At 40.9% G+C, this 15,914-nt stretch overlaps 1 protein-coding gene across 2 annotated transcripts in view; it reads left to right on the top strand.

The window, feature by feature from the left end:
* Positions 1-3,783: 3,783 nt before the first annotated feature.
* Positions 3,784-15,914, top strand: part of LRRC43 (leucine rich repeat containing 43) — a 37,792-nt gene continuing 25,661 nt past the window's right edge. For both annotated transcript variants that reach the window (XM_061602542.1, XM_061602541.1), the window contains exons 1-3: positions 3,784-4,325; positions 11,941-12,219; positions 12,674-12,784. In XM_061602542.1, the coding sequence (XP_061458526.1) occupies positions 4,239-4,325; positions 11,941-12,219; positions 12,674-12,784 (477 nt within the window). In that variant the 5' untranslated portion in view covers positions 3,784-4,238. The remainder of the gene's footprint in view (positions 4,326-11,940; positions 12,220-12,673; positions 12,785-15,914) is intronic.

The following is a 15,914-nucleotide window of genomic DNA, read 5'->3' as shown; positions in this document are numbered from 1 at the left end:
CTTTTCTTTACCGGTGCAACGAAGTAGAATTCCACCAGTTAAATTAGCCACAGTGTTTTGAATGGCGCAGGAACCTGTCCAACTCTACTGCCGGTTGTTGATGTTAAAATAAAAGGCCGCTTTGTCTACTTCTATATTGTTTCTTAACTGAAAGGTGACATGTCTCTTCATCAGCTGATGATAACATGAAAGGAATCTTCTTCTTGGCGATCACTCATGACCGAGTAAGATTGTCTTCCAAAATATAGTCTTTTACAATGGATCCGTCTGAATCTGTATCCACCACCGATGTACCAGACCATGACTAGGGGCTTCTGGATTTCACAGTCCTGCCCCCGTCGCCATGGGATTTTTGTTATGGAAGATGCCTGTGCGTGAATTTGTTTTATGTGGGGAGATCGGTACACCACGATCAACACACAATCTTGACAGAAAAAGGCTTTGATCCAATGGCATGGGTACCATGATGATTGGAAGTCCTTTATCTGCTGCAGCCTTCATCCGCCTTCACAGCCGTTGTAACATACACATTGTTATCCTCCGCTTGTTCTGCCGTAGAGAGCTTTCTTGGATTGTTCTTTGTCTGGTTCCTCTCCCTTGACCTTACCACCATGGGTGACCCTGCTGGGAGTATATGACTCCCGATGGCATCGCTCACAGGGTTCAATGGAACATGCAAGCCCACTCACCACTACAAGGTGACAATCCAGCGAGGGGGAAAGGAATCTATAGCTTGGGGGACTGCCAACTTATTGGCCCGACTCCTTCACTTTTTACAGCATCCTGGCATGTGGAAATTGTTATGTGCCTATGTGATGCGTCCTTCCCTGGCTCTCCCTGTCAGGTTCCTACCTGCTCGTGGTTACTGCCTGTCTCTAGGCACCACCAGGGACTCCACCAGTCCGGACCGCACTCTCTTATGATTTACCTATCCGCTCTAGCACAGATCTCAACAGATCCCCCTGCTAGGCAACCACCAGTAACGTCCCAATACTAGTATTCCCAGAGACTCTGAATACTGGTATTGTTATTCTCTTCACCGCTGCCACCATTTGTTACAGTTCCCCTTCAGCCTACGTCATTACCTTACCCTCCCTTCTGGTCTGTGAAACCCCAGCCAAGGATCAGGCCTTTGGTAAACCAAATTAAGTATTTATTACAGATAACAAAGCTAACAAGATTAACAAGATTTCTTCTTAAGGCACATAAGCATATGGTTTTACTCAATACTAATCCGAACTCCACCTCCCTCCTTCTCCACTCTCTCCTGGCAAACAATTCTCTCAAACCCCACCAAGCAATCCACTCTTTCTCTTCTCCCCCCCCCCGATTCCACTCTCACTCTTCCTTTTATACATTCAGCCATTTTAAACACTCAGCCAATCATCTCACATTCTACTGCCCATTCACTCCCCCTCCTCTTTCACTCCACTTACCATGTATCTTCTAAAACAACAACACTTACCATATATACATTAATATAGGAACATCACAGCCTACAAGTCGATTAACAACTTATGGTGACCCTATGAATCAGTGACCTCCAATAGCATCTGTCATAAACCACCCTGTTCAGATCTTGTAAGTTCAGGTCTGTGGCTTCCTTTATGGAATCAATCCATCTCTTGTTTGGTCTTCTTCTTTTTCTACTCTCTGCTATTTTCCCCAGCATTATTGTCTTTTCTTGTGAACCACGTCTTGTCATTATGTGTCCAAAGTATGATAACCTCAGTTTTCATCATTTTAGCTTCTAGTGATAGTTCTGGTTTAATTTGTTCTAACATCCAATTATTTGTCTTTTTCACAGTCCATGGTATCCGCAAAGCTCTCCTCCAACACCACATTTCAAATGAGTTTATTTTTCTGTTATCCACCTTTTTCACTGTCCAACTTTCACATCCATACAGAGATCAGGAATGCCATGGTCTGAATGATCCTGACTTTGGTGTTCAGTGATACATCTTTGCATTTGAGGACCTTTTCTAGTTCTCTCGTATCTGCCCTCCCCAGTCCTAGCCACCTTCTAATTTCTTGACTATTGTCTCCCTTTTGGTTAATGACTGTGCCAAGGTATTGATAATCTTTGACAAGTTCAATGTCCTTGTGGCCGACTTTAAAGTTACATAAATCTTCTGTTGTCATTAAGCTGGCTAAATTTCTCTCCGTTAATTTATCTTCAAGCCTGTAGAAGCTCTACCTGCTATGTTTTTTTGTGGTTGCTGTTTTATAGGCTCTTTTATTTTATGGGCAACCCCAGTTTGTCATCAGCATTTTCCATATTATTTTCAATGTGGTCTCAGGAACTATCTGCTGTACACCAGAAATTGCTGATGGGATCCATTCCATAGTGTAAGAACCACTCAAGACCTCATGGAAACAATTTGTTCATGCGACATGGAAACAATTTGTTTGTGTGACTTGCTTTTTGCCCAGTTTGGGGGTGGAGCAGAGCTTGCAAATTAAAATCTGACAAATAGAGGGAAGATGAGGTTAATGCATTGGCAAATATCCATTTTTTTCTGTGTAGTTCAATAGAGGCCCTTTTGTGTGTTTTTTTAAATCTAAAAGGAATAGGGGAAGGAAGAGATAAGAATTTGGGCCCTAGACAGTCATTACGTTCACAAACACACACCCATGCTAATCTGGTCTGTGGGTACGAGCAGATGACAAAGATTTAAGACGAAGCCGTAAGTAGTCCCACTGTCTGTCTGATCTGATCTCTTTTGCCTGTTTCCATTTATTTGGGACCCTGTTGAATGGTTGATCTACATGGCTATTCTTCTCCATGACATGTTGTCGTTCATCGTATTTTCCCCGCTTCCTCTGAATGAGATTTCAGCCATCCAGTTTCTGCCTCTTGCCTGCACTTCTGTTTCTCACTGGGCTTTTTCTCCTGTTATTCCATTGCCATTTGCCCCCTTTTTTATTTTCCCTTGTCATGCACACTATTATTATAATATTCATTTATTTTCTCTTACTAATATTCTTCTTGCTGTGATTTACTACTCCCTCCCCAACCCCTAACCCCGTTCATCACTTAGAGGCTCAATGCTTTCTTGATCCTTCTGTTTGATAATTTTTTCTACCCCCACCCACTTCTTCAGTTCACTCTGCAGGCTAACATTGGATACCACACAATATAATTAATCTCCACTCCTGGGAATAATTTAAAAACTACAAACTGTTCTGTACAGTGGTGGCTGGTGGTTCCATGTCAGTGGGACAGTGGAATCTGCTCTGGGTTTTAGTCCAAACTTTCAAGGAGCTGTCCAAGGTGCGAGCCCCTTGAAAGTCTGGCATAAAAACCAGAGCAGATTCCACTGCCCCACTGACATGAAGCCCTCCAGCTGCCACTGGTCTTGTAAAAAACCCCAACAGATTTCTAGTGAGGGCAAGCAAAGGGTATTGTGCATATTTATTGTACATTTGAAGGATCTATACTCAGTTCTTCAATAAAATTCCCAGGGTGGCTTACAACATTTAAAAAACCAAAACAAAATTTAAAATGTTTAACATTTTATATATAATGCATGCACAAACAAGTGTGTTGTCATCCAGGGTCTTGGGCCCCCTTACATTCTTGGGAGCAAGGTCCCTATGACTACAGGGTCCTACAAGCCAAACAGCATGAAAGCGTGTTAGCCACTGAGAAGAGCCTTCTAACATGCTCCTTTCTCCTTTTCTGCGGATTGGAACCAATCAGTAAAAGGTGAGTCCGCCACAGAAAAGACTCTTCTCAGCAGCTAACACACTCCCCTTTCGTGCGGATTGGCTCCATTTATTGTTGTGGGTCGGGAGAAGGCATGCACAAGTGAAGGCCTGCAGAGCGCGGTGACGAGGAGGAGCAGCAAGCAAGCGAAGGAGGGGGCCTGGCAAGGCCATCGTCAAGAGACCCCGCACGCCTGAATGTGCTGCTGACACAACACAATTCACTGCGGCGACGCCTGAACCAACAGCATATTCAGCTGCTGGGCTGAGCGCGCCCGGAAGAAACGGCTCGCCGCCGCCGAACCCTCCCAGGCAAGCCCCGTCCCGGCAGACCGTCTGGCAAGCGCGCTTCCATCGAGAGCGTCGGCCAACGCCTGGTGCGCACGCACCCCCTCTCGGCATCTCCTGGCAACCGGGCCCGCCGTCTCCTAGCAACCGAGGACGCTCGGCCGGTACCCGGGCTAGGCCGCTGCCAGGGAGAGCCGTGGGCCGCGCGTTGCTGCTGCTGCTGCGTTTTGTTCGGCGCTGGCATGGCGGGGCTCAGCGCCTCCGCCGCCTTTTGGGAGCACCTCCGCCGGCTGTGCCTGGATCAGTTTCCCTGCGGGACCGGGAGCTGGGTAAGAACGGGAGGGGGCTCCTCACTTTCGGCAGCCTCTTAGCCGCCTTCCTCTTCCTCCTCCTCCTCTTCGCCCCGCCCAGAAAGGAGCAGCTTGGGCCTTTCTAATCCTTCCGAGGTCTGCTCCCCCCCCCCCCCCGCCATTGATAACTCCAGGCTCAGATCTCCGCCTCTTGCTAGGAACGAATGGCGAGGCGTTAGGAGAGCCGCTGTCACTCAGCCACACATTCCCTCCCCCTCAGGGGCAGCAGTGCGGCGGCACATTCGGAAGTGCGGGGGGGGCTTCATGTTAAGCATAGCCATGCCCCCTCCCCATTTTGTTTTGTTTTTTTGCTGTGGGGTTGAGGATGAGATCCACGATAATGCCTAGGAACTAATAAGTATGAAAGGAGGAGAGTGTTAGATACTGAGAAGAGTCTTATTGGTGGTTGACTCACCTCCTTTCACTCTGATTGGCTCCAAATCAGCAGGAAAGGACAAGGAAGCATGTTAGATTACTCTTCTCAGTGGCTAACACACTCCCCTTTCATGCTGATTGGCTTGTGGGATGCTAGAGACATGGGGATCCTGCTGAGAGCCTACTCCCGTCCCAAAGGGTCTAAGATCCCCTGAGACTCTGCACGACTACACCCCTGATCAGGAGTGCAGTTGTCCAAGGACTCATGGTGTTTTAGAGCCCTTTCTTTTTTAGGAGCAGGGTTCTAGCAGGGTCCCTATGACTCCAGCATCCCATGAGCAAATCAGTGCAAAAGAGGAGTGTGTTAGCCACTGAGAAGAGTCTTCTAACATACTACTTTGTCCTTTCCTGCTGATTTGGAGCCAATCAGAGTGAAAGGAGGTGAGTCAGCCACTGAATCCCAAAACGGTTTCCGCCCTTCCAGTGAACATGATCTTCACTGCACGACAGCTTCAAGAAAAATCCAGGGAGCAAAACTGACCTCTGTATATGGCGTTTATTGATCTGACTAAGGCCTTTGATACTATAAATCGAACTGCTCTCTGGACCATCCTTCTGAAAATTGGATGCCCTGATAAATTTGTGATCCATTCAAAGTGGGATCAGGCGTCAAACAGGGATGTGTCATTGCTCCGACCTTATTTGCTGTTTTCTTTTCTTTTTTTAAAATAATTTTTATTCAAATTTTTCAAAAGACAAACAAAACAAAGTCAAACAACAAAAACATAACAATACAACAAAAGAAAAAAAATAAAATAGTTGACTTCCGATTTGTCGCAGATCAGCTATAAGTATATAATATATATCAAACCTGTCCCTTAATATATACATACAGGATCACTTTTCTCCATAGGCTTTCTTAGTTAATCGTCAAATCCCAATATCATCATTTTATTTTGATCTTTCAACAAAAAGTCTAAGAGAGGCTTCCATTCCTTAAGAAATGTGTCTGTCGATTTTTCTCTAAGTAAACATGTCAATTTATCCATCTCTACTAAGTCCATTAATTTCAATAGCCATTCTTCCGTTGTTGGTGTTGATTCCATTTTCCACTTTTGTGCATATAATAATCTTGCTGCCATAATCATATGTATTATTCTTCCATATTTCTTTTCTATTTGTTTATCCATAAAACCCAATAAAAAAAATTCTGGTTTTGACTGAATATTTATCTTTAGAATTTTTTGCATCATCCTACCTATCTGTGCCCAAAATGATTTTGCCTTTTTACACAGCCACCACATATGATAAAATGATCCTTCTTGTTGTTTACATTTCCAACAAACATTAGAAACATTACTATACATTTTTGACAACTTTTCTGGAGTCATGTACCAACGATACATCATTTTATAGAAATTTTCTTTAAGATTATAGCATAATGTAAATCTCAAGCCTTTTTTCCACATATTTTCCCATTGATCCATTTGTATGTTATAACCAAAATTTTTTGCCCACTTTACCATACACTCTTTTACTTGTTCTTCTTCCATATCCATTTTCAGCAAGAGTTTATACATTTTCGCAATTGTATTTTCATCATTTGTACACAAACCTATTTCAAAATCATATTTGCTGTTTTCATCGCCATGATTCTACACCTTGTTGAGGGGAAACTTCCCACTGGCGTGGAAATCACATACCGAACAGATGGAAAGCTTTTTAATCTCAGTAGGCTGAAAGCAAAAAGTAAGGTAATTACAACCTCTGTCATAGAACTTCAGTATGCCAATGATAATGTAGTCTCCGCACATTCAGAGGAAGATCTTCAAACTATCCTAAATGTCTTTGCAGAAGCATATGAAAAGCTTGGCCTCTTGCTTAACATAAAAAAACCAAAGTGCTTCATCAGCAAGTGCGAACCAATCCCTCTGTAGCACCATCAATCCAGCTTAATGGTGCAACGCTGGAGAATGTCGATCACTTTTCTTATCTTGGCAGCCATCTCTCTGTAAAAGCTGACATCGATGCTGAAATTCAGCATCGTCTGAGCTCTGCAAGTGCCGCATTCTCCCGAATAAAACGTAGAGTGTTCAAGGATCGGGATATTCATAGGGAGACCAAAATGCTTATTTACAAAGTCATTGTACTACTGACCTTACTGTACGCCTGTGAAACATGGACCATCTATAAACGCCACTCCCAACTTCTTGAGAGATTACACCAATGCTGCCTCCGGAAAATTCTGCAAATTACTTGGGAAGATAGGCGGACTAATGTTAGCGTATTGGAAGAAGCAAAGACCACCAGTGTTGAAACAATGATCCTCCAACAACTTCGCTGGACCAGCCATGTTGTTCGAATGCCTGATCACTGTCTTCCGAAGCAGCTACTTTACTCCCAACTTAAGGATGGAAAATGGAATATCGGTGGACAGTAAAAGAGGTTTAAAGATGTTCTCAAAGCTAATCTAAAAAAATGTAACATAAGCATCGAGAACTGGGAAGCCTTGGCCCATGAGCGTCCCAATTGGAGGTCGGCCATTATGAAAGGTGTTATGGACTTTGAAGAAGCACGAGTACAGGGCAAAAGGGACAAATGAGCTAAGCAAATCCTCATCGTGACCATCTTCCATCTAGAAACCTATGTCCTCACTGTGGAGGCTGTGTGGATCCAGAATTGGCCTGCACAGTCACTTACGGACCCACTGTTAAAGACCTTACCCTGGAAGACAATCTTACTTGGCCACGAGTGATCGCCAATGAATGAATGAGACATTTTGCATCTAATATGTTGAATAAAAATGTATTTAATTGAATTGAAACTTTATTTTTACCCTGCCCTTTTTCCAACCTGGAACTCAGGGCGGCTTACAAATAGAATATACCACGTTTCCTTAAAGTCATCTTTGTTTCATGTATGTTTTAGAGCCTTAAGTTGCTTAGAGAATTTTTGTATGAGTGCAACTGTCCATATTTTCTCATATAGCATGCCTCCGGTGTCAGATTTGCAGCTGTCTTCCAATGTTGAGCTAAGAGCTGTCTTGCAGCTACCATAAAAAGGGTTAATAATTCTTTAAACAATAAATCCTTTAAATCATCAGTAAACAATAATGTTAGCCTGGGATCACAGGAACCATCTGATCTGTGATAAGACTTACTTAATCTATCATTAAACTCCAGAATTGTTGAGCCTTCACACAGGTCCACCACATGTGAAAATAAGATCCCAGTTGCTGGCAACCTCTCGAACATTGTGGTTTGATTTTGCATTTATTTTATGACATCTGAGAGGTGTGCAATGCCATCTATGTAGTATCTTTATGCTATTTTCTTTAATTTTTGCTGATATAGACTTTAATGGCCATTTCTCCCAAAATTTGTCCTATTCAGCTGGTTCAGTTGTACAATTCAAATCTGATTCCTGTCGTGATTTTAAAGAATTCAGATTGCCCGTCATTACATCAGAGAGAATTTTATAAATACATGATAGTAATTTTGGGAGGTATATGTAGTGTTTAAAGCAGCTGTTCTATTGGTTTGAGTCGTCTGATGGCCTGAGACCACACTATAGGATTAGATGCAAAGTGTATTACTTGGTGAATTGTCAGCAACTCTCTCTGTAAGGTCCCTAGTTTTTCTTCTAGTTGAGTACCTGTCAGTGGAGTCATGCCTATGTATAAGTCCCTAACTGTATATAGATCTTTTTGTTTCTAGCCATTAAATTGTTGTTCCTTAGTTTTGTTATAAAACATGAGATGGTGGCAAAAAGGTACAAGAGGAAAGATGGCTGGAGCCAGATGTTTAATCCAAGCAGTCCTGACCTGAAAGTTTGCAAATGCAAAAGGATTTAAAATATTTTTTTAAACTACAGGGTGGTGCATCAGAAATGGAAGAGCTGCTGTCCGTTTTCTGTTGAAAGACTCAAGCTCCAGTAGCTGAAAGAAATTCAGGATTCTATGAGAAAGGAGAATAAAGATGGATCTGGAAAACCAAAAAAGGATGAAAGAGAAATTAAAGGCAAGGTTCAAACTATGGAGATTGGATTAAATATGGATATGGAAAAAGATTTGGATTTCCTGACTGTGATGGATTCTGGAGACAAATATTACGGTTTGGAACTCAGCGCTGTCACTGAAGGAATTGAAGAGATTGGAGATAAAGATATTATCGGTTCAAAAAAATTCCTGGACTGGAAGGATTTGATGGAACTTGAAATGGAGAAAGCTAACAGAATTAATCCCTGTTTTGTGTCAATGGAAAAATCTTGAAGAGATATGCTAGTGTATCATATAAAAAAGAGGAACAGAGATGCGGCTTTGCAACAATACTTCAGTGATATGTTCGGAACTGATGGCAAGAAAATATCTGTGAAAAAGGAAATTCCGATCAGACTCTTATTATATGACTATGACAGCAAGATTATTGGGTGCGTAAAGATGGAAGATGGAAGATGGAACCAATACGGATAATGGAAGAAGAGCGATTTGAAATTACTAGATTTAGTAGACTTGATGAGTTGGATTAATTGACATGTTTATCTAGAAAAAAAATTGATGGACATATATCTCAAGGATTGGAAACTTCTCTTTGACTTTTTGTGGAAGAATAAAATGATATGATGTTAATGAGATTTGAAACCAATTAAGATAACCGCTGGAGGAAGGTGATTTTATAATCTATAAGATACAGGCTTGTTATATATTATAGACTTTTTTTTTTTTTTTTCAATAATTTTTATTCAGATTTTCATAAAACATACAAGACAAAATCATAAAACATTCAAAGACAAAAAACAAAATCAAAAATAGTTAAACAAAAAGAAAAAAAGAAAAGAAAAAAAAAAAATAAAAAATAAAGAGTAAAATATTGACTTCCCATTTGTCAAAGATCAAATCAGTTATAAGTCTATAATATATAGCAATCCTGTCTCTTAAGTCATATTATAAAATCACTTTCCTCCAGTAGTTATCTTACTTAATCATCAAATCTCATAAACATTACTTTATTCTTTCCACAAAAAGTCAAAGAGAGGTTTCAATTCTTTAAGAAATATATCTATCAATTTTTTTTTTCCGGATAAGCATATCGATTAATCCATCTCATTACTAATTATGATAATCTTATTGTCATAACCATAGTCAAAATAAACATTTCAATTAATCCATCACATCAGAATCTGTTAGGTTCAGTAATTTCAGTAGCCATTGTTCTATTATCTCTATTAGTTCCATTTTCCATCTTCCATCTTCAGTAGTCTTGTTAAGTCCAGTAATTTCAATATCCAATCTTCCATTATCAGTATTCCATAATAATCTTGCTGTCAAAGCCATAGTCATATAATAAGAGTCTGATGGGAATTACCTCTATCCCAAATATTTTCTTGCCATCCATTCTGAATAAGTTGCTGAAATACTGCTGTAAAATCATATCTCTGTTCTTTTTTTCAAAATACACTGGGTCATCTCTTAAAAGTTTTTCCATTGTCACATGGCTGCAGTTAATTCCATAGATTTTCTCTATATTGGGCTCCATCACATCATTCCAGTCCAGAAGATAATCCATGCCATTGATAATTTTATCTCTAGAATCTTCATTAATTTCTTCAGAGATAACATTAAGTTCCAAACAATAGATTTTATTTCTAAAGTCCATAGACTCCAAATCTTGTTCCTGTTCCACATTTGTTCCAATCTCCGGGATCTCCTCTCTCACAGGGACCCCTATTCCAGTCTCCAGGGTCTCCTCTCTCACAGGGACCCCTATTCCAATCTCCGGGGTCTCCTCTCTCACAGGGACCCCTTCCAGGGTCACCTCTCTCACAGGGACCCTTATATCTTTAATCTCCTGCTTCATTTTACTCAATTCAATTTTCGTTATCTCAATCTCATTCATTATTCTCTGAAACATAGTTATTTCCAGATTCTCAGCCACTTTCTTAATTGCCATTTTAAAAGAAAAATATAGGAAAACCACTTCTTATTTCAGCAACAATTGGGTTAATACTCCAAACTTGGTGACATCACAGTATAAACAGAGCAGACAGCCTTATCTCTCCAATAGTTAAGTAAACAAAATGCAGTTCCCAGGATCGAAGCAATTAATGGCAATCGTCAAGAAACAGATTCGTCAAAATAAAATAGACCAAAAAGAGAGTAGTCTCAAAACAGTATAATATTTTTCAAAATAAAAATCTGGAATAGAAATCCCTCTTCTGTGTGTATCTTTAGAATGCAAATCCAGGACAGCTTTTTGCAACAAAAACAGAGATAAGCTATTAATTAGTGCGTAGCAGAGAGAAGTTACGGCTCCCCAGTGAGATGTCAAAAACCGATCAATCTGGCAAATCTCTTTTAAACAGCAACAATTTAAGTCAAGTAAAAGAAAAATATAGAAAGAAGGGTGCTTGCCTGTTAGTGCGTTCTCTCTTAGAAGATAAGATGAACTTTCGCTTTAACAGATAGAGCTTGCTGTTAAAAATCCGTCCCACCTTCGTCGGCTGGACCTCGTCCCATAAATTAATGAGATCTGGTCGTCCCAACAAAAATAGGCTTTGAGGTTAATCTCTTCGTTTCTCCCTACCCGGGAGAAGTTTAATCAGTCAAAAAAAAAAGAAAAAACTGACTGATATATCTGAATAAGCTTCTTTTGAGGCAGGAGCCCGTCTCAAAAGCAGGCACAGGCTAAGTCACCCTTCCCGGAAGTCCGTTATATATTATAGACTTATAGCTGAACTACGACAAACCGGAAGTCAATTTTTTTTATATATATATTTTTTCTTTTTATTGTATTAGTTATGGATTTGTGTTTTTTCTTTTTGTATTGTTTTGGTTTTGAAAATTTGAATAAAAATTAATTGAAAAAAAAAGAAAGACTCAAGCTCCAGTGAGATCCACATACATTGCTCTGAATGTTTCATCATTAAAAGTGTGCAATGTATATGTGGTTTCTTATTCGGTTAGTATTTGTGTTAGTGGCTTTCTTAACTAAAGTGACCCAAAGCAACTTACATTAAAACCAATTATTCTGTTAGAGCACACTATTTATAAATGTTTTTTTGGGGGGGGGTACTTTTTGTTTTGTGTATCTGGTGAGGGGATGCTGTTCCAGGTGGGCAGTCTGATAGCTAGAACATTCAGCCTGCGGGTATTTTCTCTGCGCTGTCCTATCCCTACCAGAAGCTTGAATATTCCCCCTTTCCTGTCTCCTGTCCTGCACAGAATAAGTCCCGTTTCCCACCAAGAAAGGCAAAAGTTTTCCACAGGCCTGTCTTGGGAAGGACCAGAGCTGTGCCTCACAATGGGCTCCGGCCACCGGATGAAGAAACTGCAGAATCCCTGACGGAGTTTCTGAGAAGCCTGGGCTCCCCTTGGGCCTTTGCCCCCGACTGCAGTCCTGAGGACCAGCGGCTGAGGGAGTTGGCTGTGCAGTCTCCACGAGACATTCAGGACAGCTTCATCTTCTCCTACTTCAAATCTCTCAGAATTGTGAACAAAAATGTGAGTGGGCAAGCCTCTTTGGGGAATCTCTGGTCCATGGGCTTAATTATGCCCAGCAGGCCTCCCCATTGGCCCATGCAGCCATTTGGGCCAAGCCACACCCACCTGCCCTGCACTTGACCTCATATATGACATCAGGCATAGGACAGGCCCGGCCTCCAAGAGGTCTTCTGTATCCTTAAAAGTTGTGCAGGGGGAAGGGAGAATTCCACCTTGTGGTTTTTCTCATTACAGTGTTGAAAGAACACCTGCATTTGGCTGACTTTCTCTTCTCCTAAAGATACAGGATCAGTCTCAGGCCATGAACCTGGCAACCCTACTGTGTAGTCTGGATTGTATAACTCTGTCTGCAGGGGGCAGTCCTGTGTTGCAACAAAGGGGATGGACTGGATGACCTTTGAGTGCACATTGACTCCCCAAATATGAGCATTGTTTGTGTTTACCCTCTTCCCAGGTGACTGAAATTGATGCTGATTTGTTAAAGTTTCCCAACCTGGAAGAGCTAATCTTGAGTGCAAATCACATTAGCAAAATCAACTCCATCAACCTTCCTCCAACCCTAAAGGTAAAGAGCGGTGGGGTGGGGAGGAGAGAGTGGAAGACAACTGGGGAGATATGATAGAGGTTCATTAAAGTAATTATACATGAAATAAAATAAAATAAATATTATAGGTAAAAAATAAAAATAAAGAAAAATAATCTTATTATTTCTTTTTCTTTTTTAATTTTTGTAACTTTAATTTCTTTCTTTCTTTCTTTCTTTCTTTCTTTCTTTCTTTCTTTCTTTCTTTCTTTCTTTCTGTTGTTAAATTTGCAAATAAAAATTAAGTTTTTAAAAATGAAATTAACTATACATGGTGTTGAGAAAGTAAATAGAGGGAATTTTGTCTCCCACAGTATTAATGCTGGGATCTCCCAATGAAACTGGTTGGCTGCCAGGACAAACAAAACAGAATATTTATTGACACAATTCATGAATGTGTTGCCACAAGATGTGCTGATGGCCAATGGCATAGGTGGCTTGATGGAGGAGGAGGAGGAAGAGACGTATGCCAGCAGCTGTTGGGATGGCTGTTTGGACCCTTCATGTTCAGAGGCAGTTATCATTCCCTCTATTTCTGATGATCAGGCTGTGAGTGCCAATGCTTATATAGCCAAAATGCCACAATCCATGCACTGGGAGGGGAGGAATCAGTAGACTTGAGGGAACCCCACAATTTGCAGAAGTACATTAAAATTGGCAGGGGGACCTCTAATGGGAGAGGGAAACCCCAGAACAGCCCAATGGGAACTGACCTATCCCAGTGGCCACAGACTGCTGACTGGCCATTGGGGAAGGTGATGAGATATAGTGGTTGGGAGCCTGAACAGAAGCATGTGACATTGCGCAATGTTTTGTTGAAGACCCCACTTGTAACATTTAATAGTTGTTGGCAGGGAGCATCAGCAGAGGAGGGCTGCTGCGTTCAGGTCCCGCTTGCAGGCCTCCCCAGGCACCTGGTTGGCCACTTTGGGAAACAGGATGTTGGACTAGCTAGGCCTTAGGTCTGATCCAGCAGGGCATTTGGGGGGCTCTTGTGAAAACATGTAGAGCAGCCCCTAAGTTGTGGAACTCCCCACAGAAGTGCATCTGGCACCATCGCTGTATAGTTTTTGGCAAATGCTGAAGATGCACCTCTTTGACACCTGAGATGTATCTTTTTAGGAACAACTCTACATTTGTGATTGTGATTTGTTTTAAACTGTTTTAATGTTGTATTTTAAATTGCTGTGATCCACCCTGGGTGAAGGGCAGGTTATTGTTTATTGTTGTTGTTGTTATTTGTTTCCTAAATCTTCCATCTTTCTTTCTTTTCTCGTTTTGCATTTGTTCCGGAGGCTGTTTTTCTTTCTTTCTTTCTTGTATTTGTGAAAAAAAATCTTGTCAGGATGATCTTGTCCTCAGAATAAGACCATCAGAAGAGCCCTACAGCTGGACCAAAGGGGGCCCATCGAGTCCAGCGTCCTGTTCTCACAGAGGCCAGCCAGATGCCTCTGGGAAGCCCACAGTCAGAACCTGAACACAACGGTGCTCTCCCCACCTGCGATTCCCAGTAACTGGTGTTTAGAGGCAGTACTGCCTCCAGCAGTGGCAGTAAACTCCTCAGTGGGATTAGATCTACATTTTATTTTCTTACATTTATATCCCACCTTTCTTCCATTATGGAATTCAGGGCAACATACAGCTGGCTCTTAGGTCATCTCCTATCCAGGCACTGATCAGAGCCTGTTTAGCTTTAACATGTTTGAATTCTAACAGCAAAATTCAAAGAATCACACTTTGTGATGCCTCTGTAAGAGATTTATAGGGAGAAGTAAAGTGGCATGGGTGCAGTATGGTAGTTACATAATAGATAATCCTACATGGGGTTACACAAATTTTCTTGAATCTTGGGGTGCATTTTTTCTTCAGGCCCTCAGTTAAGTGAAACAGACAGGGCGCTTCTAGCTCAAAGCCTAGAGCTTCTCCAACTGTATTAAGTACCATTTGAGTTTAATTTAATACTGGTGGTTTTGTGTCAGAGCTGTGAGAAATAGTTCATTGTTTAGACTTGGATTAATTTCAGTTGTATCTGTCTTTCAATTTGAAAATGGATCCACAACTTTAATCTGTCAAGTAACAATTCAAAAAGGAGAAGTATCAGGAGACAATCTCATATTTTGGACTGAGGTGCATGTGGTTCCACTACACTAATGCTGTATTATTGTTGTTGTTGTTGTTTACATTTGTATACCGCCCCATAGCCGAAGCTCTATTTTCTATCAGGTAGAATCTGTTTTATATTTGCTGTATACTGACTTATATATTAGGTGGTAGTTCTGTGCCGTATTAGACATCTGTCATCTTATATGTGAGAAGTGGCTGAATTGTATTATTGGATGCAGGTATAAGTTTGTATATGATTTATTGTGAGTGATGAAGGTATTTTTGTTTTGTTGTCATATGAGGATATTTTGTCACTATGATAACATGTGAAATGGATCCTTGAATTTTGCCAATTGTTTATTTTTAGTTATATGAAGACAGTGGAATTTTTTTGTATATTTTGTCATTTCTGTGGTTATAAACCACCTTGAGTACAGTAATGTAGAAAGGTGGTATACAAATTAAAAATGAAATGAAAATGAAATGAAATGTTGATAGCTCCATGTGCCTTTAGATTTAATTTAACTCCAAGAACTACCGGGGGAGTGAGGAAAGGACATGTCTGACAATATCAGCACGGCTACCATTTAACTGTGATTATTTTATACTGGCATGCTGGCATTCTGTGAATGGGGAATGATATTAATCATAATGGAAACAAAAATAACAGCTGAATCTTTTTCACATGTCCTTTGGAAATAAGACTTGCAGTGCAAACTTTATGCAAGTTTACCCAGAAGTAAGTCCCACTGTTTTCAATGGGGCTTACTCCCCAGTAGGGATGGGGGAGATTCCGTTCACATTAGAAGGCGAACCAACCAAAATCACACTGTCCACAACAATGCCAGAAACGAAACCCAGCCATCCCTCAAAATTAGCCCTTCTCCGCATTTTGCAATGTAGTTCTCCTGCCAAGTAATGCATACAAAAATGCATATATTAGTAAAAACAAAATACAAAAATGCATAAAATTAGGGGAAATCGCTTGCAAAAATGTGTATAGCATACA

This window comes from Rhineura floridana, chromosome 19 (genome assembly GCF_030035675.1).
Source record: "Rhineura floridana isolate rRhiFlo1 chromosome 19, rRhiFlo1.hap2, whole genome shotgun sequence".
NCBI lineage: Eukaryota > Metazoa > Chordata > Lepidosauria > Squamata > Rhineuridae > Rhineura > Rhineura floridana.
Note: the sequence above shows the minus strand (reverse complement) of the source record. Positions and strands in the feature narration are given on the sequence as shown.